The sequence below is a fragment of the Clinocottus analis genome, unplaced genomic scaffold, assembly GCF_023055335.1.
Source record: "Clinocottus analis isolate CAN_PGR_092001 unplaced genomic scaffold, fCliAna1.0.p SCAF_8, whole genome shotgun sequence".
Lineage (NCBI taxonomy): Eukaryota > Metazoa > Chordata > Actinopteri > Perciformes > Cottidae > Clinocottus > Clinocottus analis.
In genome coordinates this window covers 12,244,044-12,261,174 of record NW_027176240.1, presented here as the reverse complement: position 1 = coordinate 12,261,174, position 17,131 = coordinate 12,244,044, and the positions used below count along the sequence as shown (strand labels likewise).

At 38.1% G+C, this 17,131-nt stretch overlaps 1 protein-coding gene across 8 annotated transcripts in view; it reads left to right on the top strand.

The window, feature by feature from the left end:
• Positions 1-17,131, top strand: part of khdrbs2 (KH domain containing, RNA binding, signal transduction associated 2) — a 59,519-nt gene that overhangs the window by 9,917 nt on the left and 32,471 nt on the right. For all 8 annotated transcript variants that reach the window (XR_011077116.1, XR_011077114.1, XR_011077115.1 and 5 more), the window contains exons 2-3: positions 815-942; positions 14,420-14,536. Coding sequence is in view for 1 of the 8 variants with exons in the window: in XM_068568677.1 (XP_068424778.1) it covers positions 815-942; positions 14,420-14,536 (245 nt within the window). In the remaining 7 variants the exon portion in view is untranslated. The remainder of the gene's footprint in view (positions 1-814; positions 943-14,419; positions 14,537-17,131) is intronic.

The following is a 17,131-nucleotide window of genomic DNA, read 5'->3' as shown; positions in this document are numbered from 1 at the left end:
TTCAGGAATATCTTTATTGGTCAGCTAGTGTGTTCCAGCCTGATACTTCTCCACCCGGTATTAATTAAGGATTCCTGCATGGTGGACAACAGATAGCTCCATTTCTGGAGCACTTGATGTGCTGTGAATTGTTCTGCTCAATTGCTGTGCAATGAATGAATCAAGAAATAATGCTGTTCAGGGTTTTCCTGTTCAAGATAAACCATACATTAATAGTCACCTCTCTTTTTAATGCATTAGGCTGGAGACACAAGAGCATGATGTGCGAATTAAAAATAATAATAGAAGGAACACTGCAGTTTGATTAGAACCAATGATTTGCAAATATGATCTTGAAATGAGAGTACACAGATTCAATCTTAACCATCACAATTGACTTTCATTGATAACATGGAAAGTTAAAAAAAAAAAAAAAGTCTAATCAGCCTTCTGCGCAAGACCCGAGCTGTGTTGGGATCAGAGACGGCTAACATACCTCAAGAGCTCAGTTTGCAGCGAAGTGAGGCACAACGAGCTGAGTGTGACTCTTTGTTATTTTTCATGGGAATCACTGGATCATGAGATTATGGGCCCGATACAAAAGGACATATCAGGAGTCAGCGGGATTATCTCATATCATTAGAGTTAGAAATGTGAGCATATTTACAGCCACAAAATAATCAGCAAACTATTGCAATGGATAGTTAAATGGCTCCCTAAGTGTCCCCAGCCTGTTTTGTTTGTCATGCTGCAGAGGATGTTGACTGATGTCTTTTCAGTTGCATAACAAACTAATCATATTATCTGTTTTTTTTTGTATATTGTTTTTCTGCAGAGATTGAAAAGAATGAAGGGGATGAATTGAGAAAAGATGGTGACACGAAGAAATATCTAGATATCATCAGCAATAAAAATATCAAGCTGTCTGAAAGAGTTCTCATTCCAATCCAACAGTATCCAAAGGTAAGAGATACAACAGCCACATCTTGGCCAAAAAATAACACTGCACCCTTTTAGAGTCCTATGTTGTATTTTCCTATGTTGTATTTTCTGTGGAAATAGTCACCTCACACTTATAATTGAAATCTGCAGTTTTTTGAAATGACAAAAACAGTCAAAGTCCGAGGCAAGATGCAAGTTTTTAAACTGAAAAACACAAAACTTTTGTGTGTGCGTTTGTGTGTGTTGTAATAATGAATCATTAATTTGAGTTATTAATCGGTGGATGAAGCCTCTTGGTGTATAGTCTCCACACTGCTCTTTGCACAAATGCTTTTGGCACTGGAAATACCCCGAAGCCTCAAACAGGCTAATAGAAACTCACCAGACAGTGTCACATATTTTGATGTAGTCATCAAAAAAAAAGCAAAGTTTTTAGTGCACTAAAGCACTCGATGGTACAGTGAGAACACTGACCATAAATCACTGTGTGACACGGTACGCCTTATTCTGACTTGTGAAATGTCAGGTGTGACAAAGTTTGAAATGTGGCCTAATGAGGCTGCTCCATCAGGCAGCTTAACGACAACACACAGCTGCTTGTGGAGAACCAAAAGGCTTTGCTGCCGCTGTAATCAAGGAATCCATCTCCGCTGAGTTTGCATTCATACACACAATGGACAGCCTACAATAATAGCCTCTGTGTAGCAACACAGCTTCTGACAGAATGTATTTCAATACAGTATATTGATTTGTATCCCGCTCAGCTAGTAGTGTACAACATTAGTTTTATAACTGTGACAACAGACTGATCACTACAGAGTAGTTTTCTTTTATGTAATAATCTTTTTCATTGCTTTACTGAATCATTTCATTGTATCTTTTAAAATGCAGTATATATATATCTGTGTCCAGTCATTATACAATGTTGCAAACTGACTCTTATTTTTTACCTTTAGATATATAATGATTTATCAGAATCGTTCATTGATGATCACTGTAACTGCTTTTCATTACATGGTCTAATGTAAATACAGCTATATAATGATGTAGAATATTTGGCATCCACGAGTAGCTGAAAACTATTTATTTTAAGGTCCCATAAAACAAAACAGCCTGTGTTGTTACATTGTGTCCTTAAGTGTATGTTTCACTATCTATGCCATATTTTCTGGACGCCAAAAAAAAACTTCAGTCCACTAAATCTGATCTTAGGTTTAAGTGTGACCTTGCCAGCACCTCCCATCATATATAAAACCTGCAGGGTCTGTTCTTTGCGGTCAGTTTGCAACAATATTGCTATCATCATCATCATCATCATCATCATCATCATAATCATCATCATCATCATCATCATCAACTCTCTTCTCCAAAACTCTTAAAGACTTTAACATTTCTGGTTGACCACTGTTGATCTCTCTGCTTCCACATTCTCTGACACTTTTTTGTCTTAAGGCATTTGTTGGAAATGAATCACTTCTGGTCACTTTTCCTCTTGCTGTCGCTGCAGGTTGGATTGCACAGTGAAATAGTTCTGAGGACGAGATCCAACAACACACTGACAGTTTCCATTCTGTTGTTATTGCCTTGCACAGTCTCAAGTCAAGTTCCTTTGTGCGTGTTGCATCTTGACCCAACAACTTGATTCATGAACTCACAGCTATTTATTTTCAGCCATATGTTTTAAAAGTAGCTGATTTTTCGACCTTATTAGAGAAAGACTGGAGAAAAGAGAATGTCAGCCGGGCAGAGCAACATTTAACTGCTCCTCAGAGCACAGGCGGGGTGCTTTAGCCCAGTGAGCCCCTGAGGACACTCCATAGAAATCAATTTGCTGTTTCCTCCTCAGGATCATTCGTTGAGAAAGTAATTAAGCTGTGTTCAGGAACTCCTCACTCAATTAAATAGATTTTGAATCAATAAAAAAATGGCAATTGAGACAGTTTCTTCGGAAAAAGGCCACAATGACTCAGGGATATCTGTCTGCCTTCGTCTTTCTGCCTCATAAAGTGCATTTTCTGCCCAAACCATTTTTCGTTTAAAAGTATTTTCTACTTGCAAGCATTGATTTTGTATACTGTATTTAAAACTAATAACACAATATTTTTTGGAATGGCTTCTCCAGATACTTCTGTTTAAGTATGATTGATACTCAGGTTAGGACAGATGTCATCATCATCATCATCATCATCATCATCATCATCATCATCATCAATGGGGATCACTCAAAGTCCAGTATGACGGCCCTTATTTTGGGTCTTCAAACAGCTGAAGAGGCCAATCCTGGAAACACCAACTGTGCTGCAGTATGGGCATTGATGTGAGGTGCTGAAAGTGGAGTGTTGGAGAGTCTTTTTGATGGGCACTCTCCTTTATTTGCGGCTGTTTGACTGATGGAGATAGTTTTCATGTGTGGCTTCTTCATGAAAACCTTTACTCCATGCTGTTTGGTTTTGAGCAAGGCTCACAAGAGTCTTTTGAGGTTGATCCTGATGTTGTCTTTGAAATACTTTTTTCTGACCTCAAGGTGCTCGTTGGCCAGCATTTCATTCTGAGTAGAGGACCTGTTTGAGGAGGCACGTGTCAAGCATTCATATTTGATGGCTGTTCCATCTCATCTGGTGTTTAATTAATGCTGGTGGCGGAGCTGTTAATGTTTGCCTCCTGACAACAGCTCCACAGTATCTTGCTGTTGAGTAGAGGTCACTTCTAAGGGAGGGGAACTGTGGGTTGGTGGGTCAAACAAACACAGGACTTTTACCCTGAGGACACTGTTTGTAACTTGTGTGTGTAAAACCAAAAGTAAACATTGGCCTGACACAATGTCCACTAACTATGGTTGTTATTTATTCATGCTAGTTATGTTATAACAGTTGTTACATTACTGGGCTAAGTTATTATTTGAGGTCAAATCATTAAGTTTTTTCTAACCACTGACAAATAGTTTGTTGTCTAAACCTATTAAGTCGTTTCACAACATTAACCATGTGGCATTTTGCGATTTTGCAAGTGTGTTACAATGGTGATATGTAACATATTCATACACATATTCATGGTTTTTCAGAAACATACGATGCCAGCGTTATGTTTGGTGACTGAGTTGTGTCATTTCCTGGTTAATGAAAGCAGTGTGCCTTGGAGTCAAAAAACCTAAAAATCACCAAAATAATATTCTTATATATATATATATATATATATATATATATATATATATATATATATATATATATATATATATATATATATATATATATTATGTATATAATAATATACTTATAAACAGAAAACTCCATGAGCAAAATACACAGGCTTAATATCTGGATTTTCTGTCAGGAACATAGTAGTACCGGCTGTGCAAAGTGAGCAGTGCGGTCCAGAGGGACGGAGCAGTTGTCCAACAACAACTTCTGTGACCTAATTGCACAGTCAGCACCCCACAAGACATCGCAGTGCGACTATCCTAAACATCATGGCAACACTGCACTTTCAGCTAATGATAATTAGTCACATGAAGCAACTGTTTGACAGAGGATGAGGAAAAAAAGATTAAAAGAGTGGAGCACACAGAAAATACCTCACAATGTTCAAAATACAGTTTTGATAATACTTGACACAATCATGCACAGGTTAAAAATACACAAAAATACAAATATGTGTTTATCCTGCATTTGTGATAATACCGTGTAAGATTGCTTAAGATACACCTGCAAAAAAAGGTGTTTAATAATATAACAGAGATGTTACTTATGTTATCTTATCCATCATATCTCTTTCAAACAAAAACATTATGTTTGCACTTAAACAAAGATAAACAACATATTAAGATGTTTTTTATGTATATATCTGACTTTTTACTCAGGCCCTACTAAGATTCACAAACGAAATAATTCTATTTTACTTCACATTGGAACCTTACTTTGTGTCATAGCGATTTCAATAATGTCCAGTCTTACTTTCACTGGTAGCAAAGTATGAAATGTCATAAATTTGTACTTCACATTTCAGCACTCTAACAGTGCTCATTCATGCTTGTATCTGCCATCTTGCAGCACTCTAATTGAATGCAAAGTCATTAAATTATTACTTGGGAGAATTCTTCCGCATGGTTTCGGATTTGACGAAGTGACATAAACGTCGACTAACAGAGAAACAACAGTACTGATTAAATCATTCTTAATGGTCCATACAGACACATTTACTGTAGTCTGTTCTCAGTGAACACATGTCATAGCAGGACAAACACAGGTGTTGTTAATTACATGAATTAGTCATGTATTGCATTGGCTAGTTGTTGTGCATGTTGGCTTACAGACACACCTTAATTCAAGGTCTTGTTAATGTTATAAGTTAATATGCTTCTCTTGTAAATATCATGCTGTATTAAAAAAAGTGTATTTTTTGACAACAACAAACAAAACCATTATGTCAATGCCATAACAGCATTTTATTGGATCTATTATTACTTTTACTATTACTGCTTTATCATTATGTTATGTCCACTGGTGCTGTTGTTATTATTAGTAATCATTTTTTCCATTATTACTACTCCCATTATACGTATAAGTCTGTCATGTGAATTGACTATGATTTAATTTTGTTCTTTCTGTATGAATATATATTGCACTTCTTCGCATCCTGGTAGAGGGATATCCTACTAGGTTGCTCGCCCGAAAATTTAAACTGTAAAAACCTGATTGGCATATTGTATTTTGCTACTTCATCTTCTCTCAAAATCACCCCCAAATCAACTCCAATGCTTCAGTAAACCAATAATATATTGTACATGTCACACTACTCTTCCTCGCTGAATAATGCATTCACTTTCAGCCGTCAGCATCTAAAATTCATTGTAAGCTACTTGCTGGAAAGCTGACAAAGGAACATTTTATTCAAAATAGCATCAATGCTAAACTCAACTTGCCAATAAAATCGTATTTCACCAGTTTCTCATTAAAAGTTAAAGGTTTTCAGTTTGTTCTGTGTTTCTACAGTATCTTTTGTTGTATGAATTTGGTTCATAAGATACTAAAACCAGATGAAATATCCAACTTAGTGAAGCTGCAGCAGCTGGATAAAACCTAGAGGGATGCTGCATCTTGTTACAGACAGGTCCTGTTTGTATGTTTCATTCACAAGGGACAATATGAGTGTTTTGTGCACCAGTCTCTGTAAAATCGACATTAGGTTTGGGGTCTTTTTATAGCCCGTCAAGATAAAAAAAAAAAAGTTGGCCTTGGCGGATTGCTCCAGTGACCTTCCCATTGTTTTCTTTAATCTCTTCTGAAAAAAGGGATGGAACCTTGAAAACAGGTGATCTTAACGCTAAGAATAGAGGGGTACATCTGTACTTGTCCCGTTTTGACATGTAAACAAATGATATATTCAACACGCTTACGCAGGCCTTGAAATTGTACGCTGAGATCACTATTTACTCAGCAAAAATATGATTAAGCTGCGTAGTCATTTCCATTATCGCTTAACTAGAATTTATCCTCTGCTGTTTAATGAGACAGCTTGATTAGCATCTCATAACCTTGGGGCATGAAATGGATTTTCAATGGCTGATACTGTCTGCTTGTCTGAGTCCAGTGCTGGGACTACTCTGTGCGTGCGTGTGTGTGTGTGTGTGTGTGTGTGTGTGTGTGTGTGTGTGTGTGTGTGTGTGTGTGTGTGTGTGTGTGTGTTTAAAACATGGTGACTCATTTTTAAATATTACCTCTGTGGGGTAACACTGTGCTTCAGCTATTCATTCGGCAGGTACATACAGTACACAGCCTACAACACATTTAATTGTGTCCTTGTGGATGTCCCAAATTTGAGTTTATCAGTTTTGTGTTATTGTGACCTTTAAATAGTGCAGCAGCTGTGCTCTACCTAAGTAGGAATTACATTTTTGTCTGAAAGTTGTCAGTGTCCCAAAGAAAGGCCTATCATGTGGAAAGGTGTTTTGCTTAGATAACAGCTGAACGAGTACAGAGTGTGAATTAAAATTAGGCACTTTGTACGATAGCGTCTAAGTTCCACTTTGGGAATCCACTGAGTCAGTGTTTGTCTGATGACTTTGTCTGCCACAATGCTGCTCACGAGATACAATGAAGATAAATGCCTCCCCATGTTAGGAATTGCCCCAACGATACAATGACCCAGCTCGATCCAATACTAATTACTAGCAGGCTTCTAGTACATAGACCATTCATACTGGAAATGTGACAGCATCTCAGCATGCAGCATAGAGTCAATGGATGTACAAAGAGAACTGGATACAGTGTAGGAGAAGGCGCCTCGATTCATTCGTATCCAAGTTACTCAGGGGGGCATGAAGCAAAAACAGTCCAACTTCCAAGTATAAAATGACCCACACCTTCTATCAATCTTTTCAGGCATTCATGGAGACAACGGAGCGAGCGCACAAGTGTTTCCTTTAAACCCCGCCTCCCAGCTGCGCATTCTTGTTTTTATTCACATCATGAACAGCAGAACTGGATTTGTGCATTCCACAACTTTTAGGACATAATGATTTAAATAAGAGCTATTCAAGTTGATTTACCTAAAAACTAGGTCTGGGCAAAGTTGAAAAAATGTAATAATCGCATTATGCGCCGAGTAAAAACAAGTGTATTGTATTTTTATTTTAAAGTAATGTTATCAGAACAATATAACAGGCACTTTCAGAGCAACAGCAAGTTAACATAAATACATATATAGTATATGAATCTGTTTTCTTTCTTAGGTAACAAAAGAAACATTTGTATTTTATCAGAGAACAACATAAACAGTGCGTTCAGTAGTAAGGGTCCCTGTGGGGGACAAGCCACTTCTTCTTTTGTCCATGTTCAGTCTGCTGCTTACCTTAAAGATGTTAAAGACCAGCATTTAATTAACTTCATACAAAAGCAATAAGTGCTTTTCATGTTTTCCAGTTCAGTTCAGTTTTTTTACTCTGTGAGAAAAGTCCAGTCTGTGTTGACTTGAACAAGTGCACTTCTGAGCATGCCTCCTCATGTGTGGAAAGATCTCTTTGAGACAAGAGTAAAGATCCAGAAGTGATACTGACTTAAAGTGCTCTGCCATAGTGGCTCACTATGGTACATGGTGTATCACGTGGGGTCAGGAGCTTTGCGCATGCGCAATTGATTTTCAATCTGGACTTAGAGACTGCAGCGTGAGGCTCCTGTGAGACGGACTGCCTGTGAGCGCTCTGTGAGGCGGAGCGGCTCACACAGCGCCGCTACTCGTTGAGGGCAGAAACTACATAAAAATATGTGCTTTCACGTCAGGACCAAGTTGGAAAGTCATCAACACTGCCTGTCAGAGAGGCTGCGGAAGCGCACACACACATACGTAAATCACCTTCAAAGTAAAAGCAGGTCCGTTGTCACAGATTAATAGTGTGCATCTTATTTATTTATTTTTCATTTTTGATTGACTTCACGCTGGCCGGACTGGGAGAGCCGTAAGATGCCTGAACTACACCGTCTGGAGAGATTTAAAGTGCAACACCTGTGTGCGGCAGTAATAAGACCCTCCGAATGAAAAAAAAATGCAGTTAACGCATGATCAAATAATTACTGCCAATAAAGGATTGCTGCGTTAACGCGTTTTCAAAACGTTAACTTGACCAGCCCTACTAAAAACAAAATATCTTCTAAAAAAGACGTCTCTTTCTAAAAGTCTGTGAGACAAAGTATTTTTGGGCCCAATGGCTTCATGGGACAGACCCGAAAGTTGTAATTCCATGTTTATGCTATGAAGTCAAATCAGCATCAAAGCCTGACACTCTTGGTTGGATGGGATTAGGCTTGATGAATTGTCTTGTGCTATCGATTGACAAGATTGTCTCACCATGTTGTGCACAACAGAAAGAAAACTAGAGAAAATAAGAGCAAATTGCAATGTGGTGAAAAAGCTACAGGAAGACCTGGGGAAACAAAGTAATACATGTTTTGAAAGCTGGTCTAATCAATAACAATGGTTTAAATGATACATGTAATGTTAAAGGTTGCAGTGCCTAACTAACAGAGAATTATTATCGCCCAGCTATGCAGTCCCGCTTAGCTCTAGAGAGCAGTTTAGTTCATTGTTTTGGTTTCATGACAGCAACACAGCAGACATAGTTAGAGTTCAGCTGGTCAACAGAGGGATGCAATTAGCAGCTAAGAGCCAGGTATCTTCACAGGAGTTTGTGGAAAGCAAATCAAAAGGAAGAGGCCGCATCGTAACTTAAATAAATGAGACGGACACAAACATTCTGCTCCGAAGTTGCCGAAACAACAACAACTAAGCCTGGTAACACTTCTTATTATAAAAAAATGGATTAGACAATAATGTCCTCCGCTAGACGGTGTAACATGACTGTGCAACTCTCTTTTGTTGCATTTTGAGCAGGGTTTGTCTCTCCATTCGTTAAAAAAGTGGAAGGGATGTGAAAAATAATTGGTGTTTGTCGTTAGTCAATTCAAGGCCGTAGTTGGTTCAACACTTGCAAAAAATATTGTTTTTTTTCTAATTGCGTCACTTTGGCATCGCTGGCTGTGTCTTTTTTTTTAAATCTTGGCTCAAGTTATTTGTCATCTGTTAAAATATACAAGGATCACACTATTTGCTGTGTTCACTGTCTCTGTGTGTCTAGGCCATCTGGGTGACACTTCAGGGTTTACGAATAGGAATTCTTACATTTGTATGTTTGTTGTGATGCAGATTTTGGGTGCAAATGAAGAGCCTAAACACTGTAAAACTCCCAGTTTCACCTACATGTATGATATTGTGTAGGAACATGTGTCACATGTGAACTTCAAAAAGCCTGCCATTTAGATTTTTTTATGGCCATATTACGTCATTCCCCCATTCCCCTTTTTTCACTCATGGTCAAAGCGCCACCTACTGGCGAAAGGAAATTAGTGTTATGTGACAAACAGCATCCAATTTACAACATTGTAGTGGTCTCCACTTCACATAAAGCAGTGGTTCTCAAACTGTGGGGCGCAACACTCTCGTGGGGCGCGGAGGTTTTACAGGTGGGGCGCGGGGGGGTAATGCAGATTCTTCAAAAAAATTAAATAAATGTAATTGTTGCCGTTTTGCTTAAAGCCTACCTCAGTGAGATCTCCACGAGGTCAGCTTTTCTGCTGTTGCATCTCTCAAAACACAATGTAGATCTAAGCTCAACATTGAGCATGAAATGAAAAAGAACGTATCAAATCTACAACCCTGTTTGAAATATGTTTGTAGAGGAAAGCAGCTCACTGCAGCTACTAATGCTGATACAACGTGATGGCCCACATATCTGCACTCATTGTGTTTTGCACAGATTTTACATTATTAATATCTTGAAAATCTACTCAATGCAAAACAGGTTACTTGCAACCATATAAGATCTTTTTTCTTTCTTTTTTTATAACCAAATATTAGTTATTGTTTGCACAGATATAACTTAATTTAAATTTTTCTAACAAAGTGATTGCACATGTTATTAGTTTCTGTCTGATGGAGCAATCTGGTTCACTTGAAAGGGATTTCAATTTTCTTTAATCTATAATTTGAAAAGACTATTTTGTTAAATTTTGTTGGGACGGTGGGGTTCGAACATTTTCCTTCCGATAAAGTGGTTTAAGAACCTCTGACATAAAGCAACATAATGTATATGTTTTTGCGTGCTCACTAGCGGATTTACATAGTAGAATCGGCAAGAGGTGGAATATTTGCAAGACATAATATATAAAACACCATACACTCAACACAGGAAAGACACAGACATTGACAGCTGCGTCAGTTGGCGCCCGGACATTTACCCGACATGCACAAAGGCTCTAGGGCCCGATCATCCCTCTGGCAAATTTAATTATCATTTTTCTTAAAACCTGTTTACGCTCTCTGTGAAATGCATTGCAACTGGGAAAATATAAGAAAACAGATTTTTTTTATTCTTATCTTGACCGGAGACAACACCCTCAACTAAGACAACAGCTGTAAAGCAAAGTCATAACTTTATATGAGATACAGTGAACAAAGTGAACGGTAAATCTCCTCCCTTCTGCTTCCTGAAATGTCTGTGGAGCTGAGAGGACACACTCCTCTGACACGCTCACGGCCCAGTCATCCATAGCTGTCATTAAAGTATAAACCTCTACCTGAGGCTTTAATCCTCCTATCAGACAGGACCTGGACTTCCCCAATAGCACAGCTCGCTAACCTGGCGGTAAGTGCCCCCGGACATCTGCAAATCTTGCCTGGCCCCAGTAAACTGCATTAAAAGGTAGCCACCGTGCACATTTTCCAACCTAAAAGCCCAAAAAGGTTTTTTAGGTATTAGTTCTGCATTACAACAGGACCTCGACAAAGTTTAAGTGCTGAAGTTTCAATATTTCCAGGTTTTCAATGGAACTGAATTCGTACTTGCTTTTATGCTTTCACTTTGATTTAAATTTGGCTGTATTATAGAATCAGGGTCATGAAAGTATAAAATATTTACAAGTATCATTATGGGTATATGGAAAAAAAAATATTTTGGGCTGCTCTGATATCAAGCTGGGATGTTACTGTGTGTTCACAGAGATCTCGGGTCTCATAGGGCACTGACAGGGTATGAAATAAAGATAAAATGCTACAGCCTGCAGCAGAAGCATTGTTTCTTTCATCAAATAAATAAATCATCTAATAGACAACAGTGTATGGTTTTACATTATGTATAAGATAAGCCATATGTGGTCAGACTTCACTCACCAAAGCCTTTATTAATATTAACAATTTCAAGCTCAGGGATGTTGTGGTACATTACAGGTGTAAAACAGTTTTAAAAAACTAGGTCTATAACACCAGTTGTTGAATACAGAGAACAATCACAATGAAAAGTGTGAACTGTAAAATAACCCTTTCTTCTGTTTTTTCTTTTGTGCCAAAATAGTGTCCTATTGTCATTCATTTAAATATCCTTGAACTGATTTAATTCATTTATGAAACCAGACACCAGCATATTACATTTTTTTTAAAAAGGAGGAGAATTCATATTAGCTGACTGATAGTGGAATTTTGAAAGGCCTATATAATAATAATAATGATTGCTTGGTGCAGTAAAAGATAGGCATAGTGATAAAGGTGATCAGCTATATGACACAAATAACACGACAGAATAATGACTTTACAATAGAATTACTTCCTGAAAAAATATCTCAATAAATTAAAATAATATCATTCTCAAATGTAAATTTAAATCTGCACTGCTCCAGAAATTTAGAATTGTACTCATATAACTCTATAGTTGCTTCACAGGAAAAAATCTTTAATTTGTAATCATCTTATACAAATGTACAACTAAGGACTAGTTGTGAAAAGTGCTCTGCTCAGCTGCATCACCAGGTTTGCAGATCCACATTAGTGAGACGTGACTCAATCTTCACCTCCTGCTTTGTAGACTTTTTACATTGAACTATATAAAAAATTACTCCTCAGAAGGAATACAGCGATAGTAGAATTCATCCTGCACAAAGGCTTTTGTGTTGTTTGTCCCCCATGTAGAAATTACACTTTGTGAAGTACAAATAACTGCACCCAGTGTATTTGTTCAACATTTCTTTGTGCGTAATTGTTGTATTCACAACACCTTTCCGTTTGCATAGTTGTTAGTGTTGAGACTGCAGGGGGCACATTGCATCATTTCAAACCTCATTTAACACCAAACCGTGCCCCTTTCTGAAAACCCAAATTGCTCGCCATGGAGCAGCAGAGTGGCTCCAGACATTCATTAGCTTAATGAAAACAGGCCACTCTTCTTCTACCGCCCAGCGAGCGCATTCTCAACTTAGCCGCAACGACCATCTGCTCTCAAGCTCCCTGCCAGCTATAGGATAGTCCTGTCAAAGCAGCGCCTGTGAAGAAAGGCATCCACGAAGGTGCCTTAATCATTCAGTTCAGAGGACAGGCAAGGGCAGTAGGTTTTTTTTTTTTAAGATGTCTCATCTCTGGGTCCCGTGGCGCCTCTCTAACCTGAGATGTGGCGTTCACTCGCGATGTTAATGATGTTCATGAAATACGCTGAGTGTGCAATTGTCGGAGTTGAGTTGCAGCAGCCACACAGCTGGCACTGAAGTTATTATCCACTCAGCCACAGTGGGAGAAGCTGCTTTGTGAAAAGGTTAATATCATTTTAGGGTTGGCCAGAGTGTGTAGTGGTGGGCGGCTGACCACCTGTTCACCTCTGGAGGTGGTCTCTTACCATCTCATCCAGCAGCAAACATTTGAAGGTCGAACCATTTAATACAATTAACAAAAATGGTGTGTGAGATAGTACAAGTAGCTTTCGGGGGCTTGTTTTAAGTAAATATGTAGCTTGTTTTCTCATATTTACTTCAGAAACAACCCATGTGACGACAGTTCTGAGTTTCCCCTCCTGGATTAATCACCAATAATCTCAGCAGCGTTGTGCCTTCAACAACCCAGAGCTTCTTCTCTTAATATGAACACTAGCTGGTGCACAGTGAGCGGGAAATGATAGTCAGAGCCCCGAGGCTTGAATCTGATAGTTTGTCATCTGGATAGTATTAATTTCCCACTGGGAAGAAACTCATTATTTTCTGACTTTATCTCAGCACTGACCTCTGGAACAGTCTCAGGAACATTATTGGTTTGAGCCCATGTTCCCTTTTCTTTTTTTCTCTACATGACATGGATGACCCTAAACGGCCATAAGAAACATGACTAGCGAGGCCACGGTACAGGTAAACAAATGGAAACGTAAAGCAGGACCGCAGATGAGACTCACATTTACTTTTGATGTGCTACATGGAGCACAATCCTATTGATTTATCACAGGCCACATTACAGCGTTTTCTCACATGATGAATGGTGAATGGAATCTGAGATTGATTGATAATAGATGACTAATGGTCAGAAAACATCTTTTTTATTTTTTTTTATTGGAGATCAAATTTAGATTTTTTAAATAGACAGTAAATTATCTGTAACACTGGAAATGAATCATTTTGACATAAGTATGATGAAAATAAAATGATATAAGCACAAGTAAAATAATATAAATCACACAAAAATAATATTAATACTAAATTATACTAACAATAACTTATAATGTCAAACACTACACATGAATCAGTTTTATATAAGTATACAAAGATACAAACATGATGAAAAATAAAATGATATACATGTATAATTGTATTTTTATATGAATTATGAAAAATAAAAAAATAGAAGCAAATATAGATTAAATATAAACTATTAAGTAAAACGTTAAGTGAACTAGGACTGAATCGACTGATGCAGGTTCTTTCAGTCAGACCACGGTAACATTTATTTACGAACATGTCCATTCTTGGAACTTCTTGTACATATTAGACACAAAGCTCGGCAAACATCTTTTATAACAAACCTTTTACTTTCAACAAGAGGAAACTTTTATCTTCACATCAGTCACATTTTTCATTTGTTGTCTTCTTACATGTTGAAAACCTTGACGAGGCATTCTGTTTGCTTTTTTTCTCCTGTGTCACAGTTTAATTTTGTCGGGAAGCTGCTTGGACCACGGGGAAATTCCATGAAACGATTACAAGAGGAGACTGGAGTGAAGATGTCCATCCTCGGCAAAGGGTCCATGAGGGATAAAGGCAAGGTGAGATATTGATGTGTGCTGAAATCCAGTTGTTGTGCTGATCTAAGATAGGAATCAAAAGGAAATATTTACCGAAGGAAAGTGCTTGAACTTCCAACTAAGTGCAGAAGAATATTCTAACCAACAACATCGGAGCTTTAAGTGAGATGGATAACACGCAGAGTAAAATTAATCGCTTTCAGTTGACAAACATATGTCGGAGAAAAACAGGGATGTTTTTCTGTGCGTTGTTTAATAGCATATTCTGTAAGAGTCAATTATGAATGCAAAGTAATGAATTTCTATGCCAAAGTCATTTATCCTGCTGACTTGCGGTCCCCTGGAGCCATACTTATCCGAGCGTGTTCACAGACAGTCTGCTGGATCTGATGTTCAAGTTCTTAACAGGTCTCAGTGCTGCTATAGAGTTACATTGCTGGTATTACTGTCGCCTCAGATGCAGATATCTCGATATGACAAAAGACTTGCTGTGTTACCACCTCTGTGGTGAAACTGGAGCTGCATTTCCATAAGTCAAGAAAATGTTTAGGGTAAAACAATACATTGGCTGTAACAACTATACTTTAAAACGGCTATAACGATATTTTTATGTTAAAAATGCATCAAACGACAACGTGAAAGGGCTCCCCTGTGAAATTCACATCCGGATTTGCGGCTCCCCTTGGCTTTTCAGAGCTTTATAGAACATTGTTTCAGCTCATTGTTTAGCAGCAGCTTGACTGATTTCTCCTTTAGGAGTTGTTAGAGACCAAAAACAGGGCTAAAAAAAGACAGAATGGACATACTGTATGTTTATCAGGTTGCAGAAACATGACTCCAAATGAACACTAAATGCTGTTGATGTCTCAATGTTGTGTTTCAGCTGCCCCTCAGGGGGCCGCTGTATCAGTTATTGCAGGTTTAAACATATGGTGTGGTTCTAATGGTCATTTGCACATAATAAATGCAGTTTAGTTGAGAAAACAATCTCATCATTTTGTAGCTACTCTGCATTTTGCACAGTTGTCATGTAATGAACTTAAGGAGCTACGCAAATAGAGCTGAATGTGCATTTTAGTTATTCCCAGCTTTGACACTTTGTGAAACAAAGTATAACAACTTTTTTTGAGAGTAAGAAACACCATTTTATCAATGAATAAGTGAGATGGAAAGTTCCTTCTTGACCTCTGGAACAGTAGATGACAAAAACAATTTCACCACGAGGTCCAGTCGGGAGCTTTTGTGTAATTTTTGATCGTTTTTACATGATTTTACTCATCAGATGGGGTAGCCTGCAGTTTTCATGGACCTGTGTAGCAAGTGCAGTAAGGAAGTATATAATAACTGAAGTAAAAGCATAGATTAGTTATTTTTTTTACTGAAATTGCTTCATAATGTAGTTATAAATCTTTTCCAGCGTTTAATCATAGTGCCTGTAATAAGTGCAATTTTGCAATCTTCTGGATGACTAAGCTTTTCTATGACAACTTAATAAAGCCCCAAATTCTTTAACAACTGTAAGGCTTTGTAATAAGAAATTACCAGTCATACATTTTTGCGTCAATTTCCATTCAGACCTAATTGTGATGCAGAAAGTCTGTACTCAGGCAAAGACTGAAGGCAGTGAAACGTTTCTTTACCATCACATGAGCAAGAGCTTTACCAGCTCTTGCTCCCTGGCCGGAGCAAGAGCTCATTTAAAACTTTGGCTTATTGCCACTAAGTCCATTCAGTTGACTCGTGTGCTGCATTAAGAGCTTCTATAACTGTATGCAAAATAACAGTTTCTGTACATGCATGCAGTGATTAGACTTTGTTGTATTGAATAAATCAGTCACTAATTTCCACTATCGCGAACATGGCGTATGGTTTGTTTCCCTTGAAGATTGATTCTGAGGGAGATTCATGCTGCTGTGTGCAACACAAAGGAACATAATACACCCCTAACAGTTGTTTCTTACCAAAGGCCGGCTACGTTACGATCTGATTCAGCTTGTTTTCTGTGTGCATATTGATTGATTTGTACAGTCTGGGCAAAGTCTGAAGGACTCTGTGATGAGACTGACACCTAAAGGTCAGGACTGAAAGTCTGTCAGTTTGGTACTAACGTAGCAAAAGTCCCATCACAAGCTTAAGTTATCGTCACACATTTTTGCCAGCTCACCCAGTTTGTCGGTATGGTGCATTTGTCTGGCCGTAAGGTAATTTATTAGGTTTGGAAGATTTGCATTAGAGCATCCCAGCCATACATCTCACACTGAATGGTCTCTACAACACGTTGAGCATGGAGTTAAAGCAGCGTGTCCTCGTTCCACCTGTCCCACTCTAGAAACAAAACACTACAAGGTTTAGCTGGAATATTATTTCCGAGTTCCTACAGTCCTCATAGCAATGCAAACATACAATATTGATGGATTAAAAGCAAGCATACTTCAGTCATGGTAAGTGGTTTATGGCTCTGTGAGTAAACTCCCAAACATTTCAGTGACAAACTATTAAAACAACTTAAAGACACCATCATCCGCCCACTTACACATTTTGATCTGATCCATAGTGACTCCTTGACAGTGAATGTGAAGCCGGCTAAAATTGATTTTTAATTAAAGCTGATTTCTA